The sequence below is a fragment of the Perna viridis genome, chromosome 8 (genome assembly GCF_037379345.1).
Source record: "Perna viridis isolate PV_CMFRI_1.1 ecotype Kerala chromosome 8, ASM3737934v1, whole genome shotgun sequence".
Classification (NCBI taxonomy): domain Eukaryota; kingdom Metazoa; phylum Mollusca; class Bivalvia; order Mytilida; family Mytilidae; genus Perna; species Perna viridis.
The window spans coordinates 7,620,031-7,635,137 of record NC_142452.1 but is presented as its reverse complement, the minus strand read 5'-3'; the positions used below and the strand labels follow the sequence as shown (position 1 = coordinate 7,635,137).

Below are 15,107 nucleotides of genomic sequence, written 5' to 3'. Positions count from 1 at the left end.
TGTGTCTGTAAATAATAAATACATGTATATGCACTAATCAGCTAATCTACATGTAGAGGTATCAATTGGGGATTATTGGCACAAGCACAAGCTACAAGCATGCTGCTTGGAAACAGAATAGGAAATATTAATTGCTAGTCCATTCTATCAATGTTGAGACTAGACTGTAAATTATACCACTATAAAGCAATTAAATAATTGACCATTTATACTCCATAATATATAACATTTGTAGACTATATCCACCACAAGGGACCCCTCAGTTGTAAATCTAATGCAGATGGCACTAACTACATATACAGTGTACATTCCATGTCAGTTTTTAAGCAGATCTTGTTATTACAAGTCCTAGGTTAATTCCAGCTATTAGGTCAAGTAACAGTCCTGGCAATATAAATACTTGGACTTGATAAGAATGATCACAGGATATAGAAATCATTTCTAGTTAAGAAAGTTCTTAATATTTCAAGACCTAATAATGGGTAAAACATCAGTGTTCATTCCAGAAAATTGCAAAAGGTTGCCAGTGGCCCCCTTGAGAGTAAAACGGGATCATTTTTAAATAAAAGGGGGCCAACACAGCAGTATGATAGGTGATCACTTTAGATGACAGGAGAGATTCAACAAACAAACAAGTTAGCTGAAGGTTCATTTTTGGGTGAGAGGTATACACCTAAAATGAAGAAGGAGAAATTAGTAGATGTTGTTTACTATGGGATTCTGCTGATTCAAATTATCATTCATTTTGTTGTTGTAGCTCCACTTAGAATCTTTCTGTTTTTATCAGGGTCATATCCCACCTAGGCCCCATCTTTCACTGAACTCAAACTATAAGGTTTTTTTGCCAATGTATCAAGTGTTTATTATAGTACTAGTACAGTTCTTGGATGTTGGTTGGCTAGGAACAAATCCCATATAACTTTGTGTTGTTAGGCTATATATACCTGGGTATAACTTGGCACTTGTAGAACAACACTAACATAATTTCCATAAAAGATACTGAGCAGATGACTTTACAATACTACTGAGAAATACACTTGAAATATTTAATATTTTCTACTTAAAATAGAAAAAAAATTCCACAAAAACTCTCTCTTGAATTTGATATCCGAAAAAACCCTCTCTTGAATCTGCTATCCCAAAAAGCCTTCTCTTGATTCTGCTATCCCAAAAAAACCCTCTCTTGAGGTAGCTATCACAGTAAGACTGGTTGTTTTGCTTTTGTCCACAACTGCAAATTGTATGTATGTATGTATGTGTGTGTGTGTGTGTGTATATATATATAATAATAAATGCAAATTAACTAAATCATGATGGTATTAACAGCCAAATGTGGCGCCAACATTTGAGTTGTCAAATTCCAAAGAAATCAGGTATTTTCAGTACATATTGGGGATTATCAAGATAGATGCAAACAACTGAAAAAAAAATTGAGTCTACTCTCTCAAATTTTTGACAATATCAAAATAATGCCAAAGAAAAGGTATTTTAATGTAGCTTCATTTTGGACCCCCTAATTTCACGGATGAATTCATTACAATCGTATATGTAGTTATAGTACTCTGGTCTCAGAGCGTATTTTGTACCTCAAATCTCCATATCTATTGATATGAGAAAGTGACATTAGTACAATTCAATTTTTGCTTTGTCAACAGTGCATTCTTCAGTAATTTTAGTTGCAGCATTTGGCTCCATAAATTAACTCCATATCTCATTTATGGAAACAAACTTTGACTTACTTTTCTGATAGGTCCATATACTTCAAATTCTCTCCTGAGTTTGGATTCACTGCTGTCAAAGTTCTGAAAAGAGAAATATAAATATTTATACTGGACAATGCTAAAGACATAAGACCCAAAACATTAGTACACACTAGGTCATTTCTACTGGGGACTAAATCTTATGGTCAACAGCTGACATGTTTAATTATCTTCCTTGGTACATGCACTAAAATTCACAAAATCTATTCTAATAAAAGAAGTTACTGAAAAACTTGTCCCATTTGAAAATACTAACCTGACTGCTAGTCTGGTAATTTTTTGGCAAATTTAAAAATTGAGGAAAATTCAATAATCTATTGAACAAAAAATAGGAAAATTTTAAAGGCTGGTAACATTTTCAGAGAATTTGCCAACCTGCTCCCACTTTAGACGAACACTCTGACTAGAAAAGGTGTGAATGGTACAAAGTCCAAGTGGAAAATTCTCCAACTTAAGAGACCTAGGCCTTTCATGTGGTTATTCATACCATGGCCCTTTTCCAGACACTTAAAATTTTGAAATTGAATAACTTTTTCTAAACAGGAAATAATTTTTTTTACCATGGATACAGAAACCCTTTGCCACAACATCTGTATTAACTGCCCCCTACTATTTTCCATTGTGGGAAAATTAACCAAATAGGCAAACAAAATGAACAAATCAGCTGTCCCTAATGGACACTTTCCCAGCTTCATGCCATAAACCAACCAAAGATTTGCATCAAATGGATACAATCATTGGTTGTTTTCCTCATATAGATATCGAACCTATAGTTGACATTACCAGTTCTTGTCATAGAAAACAATTTGAAATCAGAAAGTCAGGATAAATTTCACATTAACTGCATTATACAAGTCTATAGGGTTTAATTTTACCATTAAGCTCTAAGTCGATTATCTCGTGATCTAAATGATGCCAGTATTGGTTTGGTATTTATTATTTTGTGTCTTAGGACTTGTGCAGAAGCTGCAATGGGTGTACTCACGAAATGTTTAAATGTCATCTCCTTTTCTAAGTAATGGTCAATTTACATCTCTGACTCACTTTTTTGGTAAGGATATTAGAAAGCAATAATCAGTCTTCATTCTACTTCCAATCCAAACAAAACCATTTTAATAATTAACATCCCAAATTCAAATAAGCTTTATTTTAAGTCGGCAAGACATTATAACAGGTAAACATAAGCTCTTGTGAGCTTTTGAACCGACTAACCGACCCTTTTCTTTCTAAACAATCAAACTTTTCCAAGCCCATTCACAATATCTTCAGAAAATAGTTATTTTGTAGAAGATAAAGTGTGACTGAAAGAGTAACAAATTGGTTTTTTTTTTCATGCCACAACATGTTATAGGTAAAAAGGAAAAACAAAAATTGATCTCCTCGGTGGTTAAAGTTAAGCAACAAAATATGCCTAAGAGATCTGTATTATAGAGAGAATGACATCCTTTGAGGATGTTTACTGACACTCCAAACAAGTTAGTCACTCTGTACTCCTGAGGCTACACATACAAGTTAGTATAGACCAATACTACAGAGTTATACAAACTATTGTGTCAATGGTCATTAATATTTCAGCCGTGTTTTCATTACAATTTCCCTAATGGCCATCTAGCAGCTTGTCGGAGCATACTCACACCCAGATCAAAGCTTTGATGTACTGTAAGTGAATTGACAAACAAGTGGTCAATATTACTAATAGAACTGTAATTTGCATTGCTTTGTAATCTGAGGAATCACTTACTTCTAGTCCAATTAATTACTTGAATTGTCAATAATCTCTGTTGGTAAACAATGGCCAATTGTCCAGAGAAATAAATAGCATTGTGTTCTAAAAATAAGATGGATGACCAGGAAGGTAATTATCTAATCCCCTGATTCTGTTCATAGTTAACAAGATTATCGTGATCTAAGGAAAACAGTAGGGTTGGTTCTGCACCAGATCACTATGTAACATTTCACCGCTGGAACAAGATAAGACTTCAATGTTGAGATACCCTGCAACAGTTTTTAACTGAATTTTAATTTGCACCTGGAGAGTTTACCAGTACACATGCTTTATTACGTGATCATATTATTTCAAGACAATAATTAGAATAGAAAAGACAGACTATTCAAAACTGATAGTCTTAATGTGTTGTATGTGGAATGAACTATAGTGACCAGGCCACATTCAGAAAAGACACTGATTTGAATGAAATAGTATTCAATTTCTAACATAAATGTAATTCATGGAGAAAGAGGTAAACTTTAAAGCCACAATTCTTTTTCTCTGAGAATATGCTGAATTGTCACAGACAGAGACTGACTGACAGCAATTATAATTGGATTCTAAAAACATACCTGGAATGCTATATTTCATATTAATCTGATGGAATGATAAAACTATTGAAATCAAGATTCAACCCAGTAAAGTTCCCTAATGACTTGAAATATGGATTGATAGAGTGTCTTTTTCAGCTGATTTTCATGAGTGAACAGAAAAAATAAAAGCCTCTCCAAAACCTATGACAACATTAATCAGGTAACAGACATACTATGGATGAATGCTTCGATCTGTCACCCTAAATACAACAAGCTGGGACCATCGTCACTATATAGTCAGAACAATATTGATGCCAAAAAAGCTTAAATCAAGCTGAAAACTGATGCATTTATAAGGATTATTGGATGGCCTCCTTGAAGGCAATAAATCTTGTACCACTTTACTCATCAAATAACTTCATCAGAATAAGAACTTTCACAAAATAAGGGGTACTTAATTGACTGGCTCTTCACAATCAGCTATCTATTAAGATCTTTTAAAAAGTATCTCTGTCTCTGAGGAGTTTAGGAGTGTGTTAATCCAAAGTCATACAATTAAAAAAAAATCTCATTATACCATGAGAATAGAGTTCTTGATTGTGATGTGTTATTATGCACCTTGACAAGCGGTTTGCTACCTTTTTGTAAACATTTTCAAACCATTGATTATTGACTGAGGTCTCCAGTGAAAACATACGGAAATCCTCTGTATCGTGATTGTAACATTGGATTTAATAATGCTATAATTAAATACGGATATCATCATCATTTGTCATATACCTTGTTATGGAGACACACTATATGTGCTGAAAAGCCTTTATAATGTGTGTAAAGACATAACAGTCTACGACTTCTAATTGCTACTTCACCAACACAGCAAAATCACATAGGACATATTGAGCTGAGAAATTTATGGCTTCAATCAATCGAAAAATTTTATAATGATGGAAAACAGACTGAAATAATGTTAATCCTTAATAGGAAAGAATGACAATTTGAATATGAGCTGTTTGTAATATTTACATGGTATATGGTGTCATTTTGCAGTAGACGAGGACAATATGTTACAAACGATATAATTTGAAGAAATTTGAATACGTGATCGGTAGTAGCGACAGGTTACAGACTTCAAATTGATTTTAGAATTTCCTCTTAAGTGAATAGTGAAACACATGTATTTCATGGGATATACACAACTAATATAGGCTGTACCATTAATACATGGTTGTCGAGATGTTTTCTTTTTCAACAGGATCAGGGGTATGTTTAAATTTCTTAGTAGTAAATCACAATATTCTGTTACTTGTTTTATAATCACAGCATCAATTTCTTGGTTATCTTGTTTGGGGCACATATCTTTAGTACTGATAATGAAATAAGGTAGCAGTATTTTTGAACTGACCATATGAAATTAATTGCTTGACATTTTGATTGTCGAAGACAAAGGAAAGAGATACTGGATTCCAGAGTTTCCTTGATTTTGAAGTTTTAACTTTGGAACCACAAATACTGGTATAATACTTCAAAAGAAGCCTAAACTTTTATATAAAACACAAGAAAACACTAATTTGTTCTAAGGTACTAAAGGAGACCATGACCATTGGTGCCAACAGTTTTTTAAACAACTATTTTTCAAATATCAACACACAGCAAAATATCAAGCATTTCCACTAGTCTTTAACTACAACTGACTACTTGCATTTACCACCAAATAACTTAACTCAATTTCCAATGAGAACACTGATTTACTACCTGTAAGTATTGTCTACAACCACCACAACTTAGAGGTGGGAGGGGATGTACCTCTATGAACATTTTCTACAACCACTACAACTTAGAGGTGGGAGGGGATGTACCTCTATGAACATTGTCTACAACCACTACAACTTAGAGGTGGGAGGGGAAGTACCTCTATGAACATTGTCTACAACCACTACAACTTAGAGGTGGGAGGGGATGTACCTCTATGAACATTGTCTACAACCACTGCAACTTAGAGGTGACAGGGGATGTACCTCAATAAACAATGTCTACAACAACCAAAAACTAGAGGTGGAGGGGATGTACCTCTATGAACATTGTTTACAACCACCACAACTTAGAGGTGACAGGGGATGTACCTCAATGAACAATGTCTACAACAACCAAAAACTAGAGGTTGGAGGGGATGTACCTCTATGAACATTGTTTACAACCACCACAACTTAGAGGATGGTGGGGATGTACCTCTCTGAACACTGTCTACAACCACCACAACTTAGATCTTGGAAAGGAAATGCTTCAATGTAGAGTTGAAGCAACACTTCGAAATTTTGAATGATGCCATCAATAGTTTGGTTCCATAGAGTTGTTTGCCAGATGAAGTGGAACCATACTTCAAAAGTATAGGAAACTACAACTGAAAACTTCAGCAATATTTATTTCACATATTTGTATAGCCCAGCATACAATCAAACAAAACTACAGGGTTCAATATAAAAATAGATGGGGTATGATTGTCAATGAGATAATCATTGACCAAATGCCAAGCAACGAACAATTAAACATAGTTTTGACTCTGAAGGTAAAGAGATCTACTTGTATTTCAAAATTCTGCCCTTTTTTTAACTCGTGCTAAATCCTAGAAAACTTGCTGGTGAAGAACTTTAAGACAAGACTTGGAAACAATAATCCTGCATATTTCTTCCTACTAGAAACATCTTCACCTGATCATTGCAACTTAAAACATATTGGAGATATTTACATTGTTATATACATCACCTACAGTTAACAGCTGGTCTGGACATCTACATAAACATTCTAACCCTCAGCAGAATGCCCCATGTAAACATCCCAATATCATAACTTTCAAGTACTGAAGTGCCAGTAGGATTATCAGCAGAGATGTAGTATTTCTTTTGTTTTGTTCTTTACTTATAAACAACAGCTTGCAAGAACAGACATTAAGAGCTGCATATAAGCACTTTAAACTGTGCAACCCAAGATAATTGATTAAATCAATTGCCTTGTATTTTTGGCCAGAGTTTTAATGAATCCTTTCTCAAATACATGTGGATGAAGAATGACTGTAACTAAGATGGTTTACTTCCCATCAGTGTTCTTTCCTCTACTCAGAGGGGTAGCATATTGTCATACCTGTATTTGCCACCACCTGTCTTCAGCAATAAAAGCCTGAATATCATATCCATATGTAATTCATTATATGAAAAATTTGCCTGTACACAAAGACCACCTGTATTTAAATAACCAATTAACTATGAATTGATTTTGCTATCCCTGAGAAGGTCTCTCAGAAACTGGTTTTACTGTAGATTTTGCATTTGACAATAGACTAGGACAAACCTGTTTGTCTAAACTACATATCCTTCATTTAGCCCCTCTGTAACTATCCTGCTGTCTCCTAACTGTTTTGTTTGTCAGAATCCCTTATAAAGGTGGAGTCAGCCTTACTTATATATGTCACATCTCCACTTTAAAATTCAACAAATGTTTTAAACCTTTTTAATTATAAAATTATTATTTAAATTACATACAGGGGAAATAACCCCATTCTAAAATCATGTAAAGATGGAATGCAATGGTATGTAACATTGACTACACATCAATGATGAAGCTAAATGGGACATTTGTATTCAGTCTAGATATATGTAATGGAATGTAATAACAAATTAATATTGATGAAGCCAGACAAAAAGTGGTTCTATTCAATTCTAGCAATCAAGAAAACATTTCCCATTGGAGTAAAGTTCAGTTACATTATAAAGTCCTCAATTTTCTTCTATACTTTGAACACTATGATGTCAAATGGAGATGATCTTCACATCATGACACAGTAGGAATAAAATAAGGAAATACTGTCATAACATGAATATTCTTGTCACCAAATGTATCCAGTGAAATCACCAATAATATCTATAGACATAAGCCAAAAGATACACTATTTTTGCATGAAAATACATCCAGTGACATTTACACAGCCCATTCTTAACATACTAAATTTGAATGGATTTCATTGCCTTGCAGTCAACAACAACAAATACTTCTCAAATAATTAGAAGGGTGCATTTTTCAAATTATTCATTAAGTATACAAATGAGTCTACAAAAATGAAAGCAACTGGACAAGAAAATTAAGATAATGGTAATACTACATACAACAATCTGAAATGTTAATGTACTGTTCAGAGAAACTGAGAGAAAAATGCCATCAAAAAGTTCTCAAAAGTGTTAAATGGTTGTTGTTAACCTAAAAAGTTAATTATTGTTTCATGATTCCACAATTCATAGATTGTAAGTTTAAATAGTATAATTAAAGATCATCACAAGTATATATTTTTGTACTACTATAAAGAAGTGCAAAATTAGAAATTAGAAATCCTAAAAATAGATATACCACAAAATGTTACTTCTCCTTAGACATTGTGGCAGATGTTTCGATAAAAATTGTCATTTTCAAGCAAGAAAATAATGTTGAATATTCTCTTAGGTCTTCTGCTTTACAATTATTTTTCCATAAGAAATTCCAATTTTATATTTATCTACGTCAAAGCAATGTAAAAATACCACAAGGTTGCCATAGGCAAAAGTAAGCTCAACACGAAATGCCATATATTTTTTTTCCCATTATTCCACTAAAGTTTAATATATGTTATGTCTTTAGGACACCTTAGAAATTAACTTATTGGCCTTATTTAGTAGATATGTCTTAGCAAGGCAACTCTTTACTCTCTATAAAGTTCTCTATATATTCAACGATAAATGTTGAAAAAGAGCATAGTGCACTTTTGGTCAAATCTTTGTTTATAATTGGTGGTAGTAATTCCAATATGACAATGGGCTTAAAATTCATGATGAATCAAACCATATATAATTAACTTGTGTTCTGCCAACCATTTCTAGTCTCTAAGTGAAGTATTTGGTTACTCATCAGCTATATTAATGAAAAGTAGTTTCTCTGTCTCAGTCATTTCAACCTAGTTAAGGGTAAAAAAAATTATAAAATAAAACATTATCACAATGAAAGAAAACCTTTAGGAGATCCAAAATCTTGTAAGTCAAAATTATAACAATGAGAGCAATACACCACTGAAAACCATTTATATAAGTGCTAAATACATGTAGAACTGAATATTATTCTATATCAGAAGCCACACTGTTCGTAATTGAAACCTTTCCATCAATAAGTCATTAAGACTCTGTAAAGTTCCAAATAAATTATAACTTTGAATTATTAAACAACTGTGAAGTCATTCCAGATGAAACACTTATTACTCCCTGAACTGATCTGGAACACTGCTATCCCATGATTCCATCGGGAAAAAGTATTCTACGTCATTTGAATAAGAACAGATGAATTATTCATATAGTTATTAAGTTTATGCTTGCCGTTTGGGGATCATTTTATATGACCACTTATTCAATGTTCCATGAAGATATAGCCAGATGATACCATAACCCCAACTTCATTAAAAATATGGCCAGGTGATACCATAACCCCAGGTTCCATAAAGATATGGCCAGGTGATACCATAACCCCAGGTTCCATAAAGATATGGCCAAGTGACACCATAACCCCAGGTTCCATAAAAATATGGCCAGGTGATACCATAACCCTATCAAGAATTCTAACAACTGGTAGAATCCCAATCACTGTATCTACTAAAACATTACATTTTAATGTGAAAATATTTAAGTATCTGCAAAATTAAGTATATGCAGTCTTAAAGAATATTACCACGGTCAGTTGTTTGAAAGAAAATTTGCTGACGGAGCAGTTTTTCAGTGATCTTTATCTCAAGGAATTTAAAATTTCAATTGGCGTTTACCAAAGAACTCATTGGGAATACTGTAGAAGTTCCTGCCCCATTCCGTAATAAGTCATTATAACCATTTTAATTGACCTTTTACTTCTTAACCATGTTAACCTATTTCTATTTTAAAAAAAAAACAAACTAAATACATAAGATTAATAATTTTGAAATTAAATGTATCCACTTTTAAACTCTTGTTTAAACATGACTTGAATTCAGAAGTGCAAATTTCATTTTCAAAACCAAAATATAAATGAAAATGACATAAAAATTATTGAGTAATTGTAAAAGGTTTTGAAAGGTTCAGGAACCAAGAACTGACAGCGTTTAATTCATTTTGAAATGGCTTATAGAATTAGATGTCTACTTCATAGTAACAATAAATTGTATTTAAAATCTAAAGGTATACTCTAATGACAACATATGAATAAGGATATCCATCAGTCTATTTACATGAACCATTTACTACATACTGCCAGATTGATTTCCCAGTCTTTTTGTGGACTGACATTGTCATATACAATTTCCTTAATGAAAAGGACACTACCAGAAAGTATACACAACACAAGTTTATACATATAGATTTTCTATTGTTGACATAAAAAGGGAGATAGGTACAGAGATTGTGTAAATAGTCCAAGGGAAAGAGAGGAAATTAGTAGCATTTCAACAGCTTATCACCTCATTTTCACAATATTATAACAATTTCCAACATGTGAAGTTGTTATCTATTAGTTATTCTAACTGATTTGTCAATTCAATAACATGTTGGTCAGGCTTGATGGAGTCTCTTTCGAAATTGAAATTTATCTATCTAACATTGTTACATCGACAAAGGCAAATCCCAGTGTGCAATCTACAAACATGGTTTTCCTTAGACAGATTCTGTAACAGCTATTGGAAATAATTTATAAATAATGCTTGGATAGAAACAAAGTGCAAGCAAGGATAGAAAAGATGGGTCTCAAGGGGCTGAGACAACTAGTCGTGGCAAAGCAAGTGAAAACATATCACTCTTTAAAGTCAAAACACTACCATTTAAACTGAACCATCAAAAACTGTTGGATTTTACCAGCTAAGCTTGAAATGACAGGACGATAATTTGTAGTAAAATGAAGTTACATGTTTTATGAATACATCATGAAGGATAACTAGTCTAGTTTACTCAATGTGACAGATATGTATATCATTTGGCTATAGTCTAAAGGAGATGTAGAACTAACTAACATGTATATTGTACCATGATTTAGTTCAAACTACTTACTTCAGTTATATATCTTGTTCTTGGATACATATCCAATCTTACTATTATTGACTTGGAATATACCACCATCAATATGTTCCGCTATGGTTCTAGTACCAGTGGTGGATGTCGGGTGAGTATTTGAAAAGGGAACCAGTTTGATCAAGGAATTATAACTATTAAGATTGTCTATGTGGATGATTGCTGCATTGTTTTTATGATGACTTCAATTTTGTGCATTAACTTAGAGTGGACATGAAAATATTTCCTCAAAATTACTTTCTACTTCACTGTCTTTTCCAGAGTAATATGGTTTTAGCAATATTTTTAATAAGAAACAGCAAAAAATAATACATTCATTGTACTGAAATGAAAAGTAAATATTTTGATAGAATTATTGTTTTCCATTTCTGATTTAATCCAAACACAATTCATATTAAATGCAAATGTACTCTAGATAATTTAATACAGTAATATTTAATCTGTTATCAAACAAGAGGCTCCCTGGAGCCTGAATTGCTCACCTTATTAATTGTTCACCTTTCAAGGGCAATAACTCTACAAGAGTTGTCTGACAATTTTGACTCGGTGAAGACTTTGATAGGACTTATCATTAAGATTGTTTCATCAACTAAAAATATTGACTGAAAACTGCTAAAAACATCATTTTTCACCTTTCAAGGACAGTAACTCTAACAATGAGTCATTCGACAACTTTGATCCCTTGCAGACTTTTGTAGGCCTAATAATAAGGATCATTCCAGAAATTGAAGAAATTTGGCTAAACTAAACAGTTTTGGAGATGTATAAGAAAAACTTCTGACTGACATCTTTGTTACATTATTAGTAAAAGCAGCCATGTTTTTTCAAGGATAAAAGATCCCCAAAACAGATCTATGAAGAATACCTTAGGGAATATTCATACTCAGTTTGGTTGTAATTGGTCAGGTAGTTTTCAGAGAAGATTTTTGAAAGAAACACAAAAAAAAAAAAAAAAAAAAAAAAAAAAAAAAAAAAAAAAAAAAAAAAAAGGCCAAAAAAAAGTATAAAAAGGGCAATAACTCCAACATGGCTTAACGCATTAAAACAAAAATTTGACCATAGATATATCTCATCATGTTAAACACTTTTACCCAGTCAGAATTTGGCTATATCTAATGGTTTGGAGATATGAGAAAAAACTGCTGTCTGACCCCTGTGTTCTATTTTTTGTAACAGCAGCCACGTTTTTAGCGTAACTAATATCCAAACTATCATTTTGTGCAAGTTACCATAAGAAACAATCATGCGAAGTTTCATCAAAATAAATCATTACTTTCAGTGGAGAAGATGTTTGAAATATTGTTAATGTTGATGATGAGGCTGGAAGCCGAGTGATGGCAATAGCTCACCTGGCCTATGGCCAGGTGAGCTAAAAATAATGACAAAAATTAATGAACAATATACAAGTAACATGTAGTCAATTGTATACTTTAAGTTTCTCTACAACAACAATTGATAAAGGTTCTTAATGTATCATATAGGGGCACAAGTTTTCAGTAATTTTGTTTCCATCTTTGAAAGCCCACTACTTTTCAATCTGGAAAAATTATGGCGACTTTGTAGATAAAGTTTGAATTTAAAATCTGTGGTACAGGGAAATCTTTGGTGTGAAAGAGTAAAGGTCCATGAATTTGTATTAAATCACAAATAAGACTTGTAACACTATCATATGGACAGGTTTTAACATAACAGCCTTTCTCCTTCACTAGGACTATCAATAGCAAAAAAAAGATGCAAAAAATAGTTTATATCCCAAGGCCTACTCCAAAAATAATTCAGTCTTCCTACCAAATAAATATGTTCTTTCAATGAAACTTCATCTTTTCAAATTATGTATTTATAAATACTGAAGTACACGTAGCTATGGGGAGTTGAAACTAGGAGAATGAACAATGATTAGATATTGTATCAAAAAGGTCCACTTCAGCTTATATGAAGAACAAACCATTTCTGAAAGTTATGCTTCACCATTAAGTATTCTGTTACTGTGGATTTTATTAGATTAGTTGTTAGGGCCTTTCAGAGCTTACTCAAAGGTATGTTTATTGAAGACCTCTTGATGAGTATTTTCTATTTTTATAGGGGTCATATGATGCCTTTGTTGCATTTCACCATATATGTTCCCTTTTCTAGTGTATTGGTCTTAAGGTGTGCCATAATGACAAGAATAGCATTAACTAAGGATAATCTTCATTTTCGATGGCCACAAACAACACAAAAAAAGAATAAGCAATTATCTTCAGGTTAGGCTGACCAAGAGATCCTGGAAAATTGATTCCAAATTCTACTATCCTGAGAAAGGGCTAAGGTTAACAGGTAGTTAGCATGATAACAAGAGAACAGTAGACAGAGTGATCTGGGATGAACAATTTACTGTACCATTAGACAAAGGGAACAGAGTGATCTGGGATGTACAATTTACTGTACCATTGGACAAAGCAGACAGAGAGGTTGACAAATATATTAAGTCAATTGAGCATTAACCTTCAGCATCGATTATACAAACAACGTCTACTATATTTAGCGCCAATTGATTCGTCAGGGAAAATTGTCAGAAATTATATAGCTCATAACTGATAACTGAAATTTGAAACCCTTTTTGGTACTAAATCAAGAAATCAATGAGTATATATTACAGAAGGATTACATTTGTCACATGGCGTCAATTTTTTTAATACAACAGGTAAAGAGAAGTCTTCAGTGACAATAAACTGACTGCAACAATACATAAACTGTCTAGGAATCAATCGATAGCAATCTGCATTTGGGACACCAATCTACCTATTAAAAATCGCTCTACTGCACTGCAAAAATAATTAAAATCAGCAATGTATGATATTTATGACAAGTTCATCTATCATTAAAGGACTAAACACTTCAACAATGCATGGCCAATTTTGTGAACAGAGAAATTATGATAGAATTAGGAATTGAGTAACTTGTCTGATTTTAGATGGATGGCTTTAAATGAACTTGTTGAATCTGTTCAGTCCTGAATAAAACTGAAACAGCTTGTTTTGACATGAAAACAGTTGAATTATTTAATTGATCAAAGAATTAGAAGAAAGCATGACTAAACTGAAAAACATATTAAGATTTTATAATACTAGAAAGGAATGCCTAGGCTCAGACTCATTTTAGCTGGATTATTCAGTAAGGTGAAAATACTGTCACATATTAAAATGAAAATGTTGACCTTTTTCAAAACTACCTCATTCTCTTTGCTTAGGAGATTTGGAATAACCATACAAAGAGTTCAAATATTTCATAGACCATGTCAAGTCATAAATATTCACACCATATCCTACCCTTCCACTACCATTTTTTGTTGGGAAACATCCATCAAGGGAAACATGTTTTTTTTTAGATAATATAAAGCAAAAATTTTACTGAAAGTGTGATGAAAACAAATATTTACCTCATTCTAACTCAAGGATAGCTTTGTTAATGTTGTGTTGTCCCAAGTTAGGATAGCTACATTAATGCTGTGTTGTCTTAAGTCAGGAAAGCTACATTAATGCTGTGTTGTCTCAAGTCAAGGATAGCTTTGTCAATGCTGTGTTGTCCCAAGTTAGGATAGCTTTGTTAATGCCATGTAGTCCCAAGCTAGGATAGCTACATTAATGCTGTGTTGTCCCAAGTCAAGGATAGCTTTGTCAATGCAGTGTTGTGCCAAGTTAGGATAGCTTCGTCAATGCTGTGTTGTCCCAAGTTAGGATAGCTTTGTTAATGCTGTGTAGTCCCAAGCTAGGATAGCTACATTAATGCTGTGTTTTCCCAAGTCAAGAATAGCTTTGTCAATGCTGTGTTATCCCAAGTTAGGATAGTTTTGTTAATGCCATGTAGTCCCAAGCTAGGATAGCTACATTAATGCTGTGTTTTCCCAAGTCAAGGATAGCTTTGTTACTGCTGTGTTGTCCCAAGTTAGGATAGTTTTGTTAATGCCATGTAG

The 15,107-nt window shown here is 33.0% G+C and overlaps 2 protein-coding genes across 4 annotated transcripts in view; one reads left to right on the top strand and one right to left on the bottom strand.

Moving 5' to 3' along the window:
- LOC148609155 (potassium voltage-gated channel subfamily A member 1-like) overlaps positions 1–15,107 on the top strand; it is a 70,403-nt gene that overhangs the window by 790 nt on the left and 54,506 nt on the right. The window contains exon 1 of one of the 3 annotated variants that reach the window (XM_088596290.1): positions 3,454–5,321. The exons of the other annotated variants lie outside the window; for them this stretch is intronic. Within the exon in view, the coding sequence (XP_088452416.1) occupies positions 5,283–5,321 (39 nt within the window). The 5' untranslated portion in view covers positions 3,454–5,282. Of the gene's footprint in view, positions 1–3,453; positions 5,322–15,107 lie in introns of those variants that run through there. 3 annotated transcript variants of the gene reach the window in all.
- Positions 1–15,107, bottom strand: part of LOC148609156 (U1 small nuclear ribonucleoprotein 70 kDa-like) — a 55,245-nt gene that overhangs the window by 23,276 nt on the left and 16,862 nt on the right. Inside the window, exon 5 of the mRNA XM_088596293.1 lies at positions 1,740–1,802. Coding sequence (XP_088452419.1) covers positions 1,740–1,802 — 63 coding nt within the window. The remainder of the gene's footprint in view (positions 1–1,739; positions 1,803–15,107) is intronic.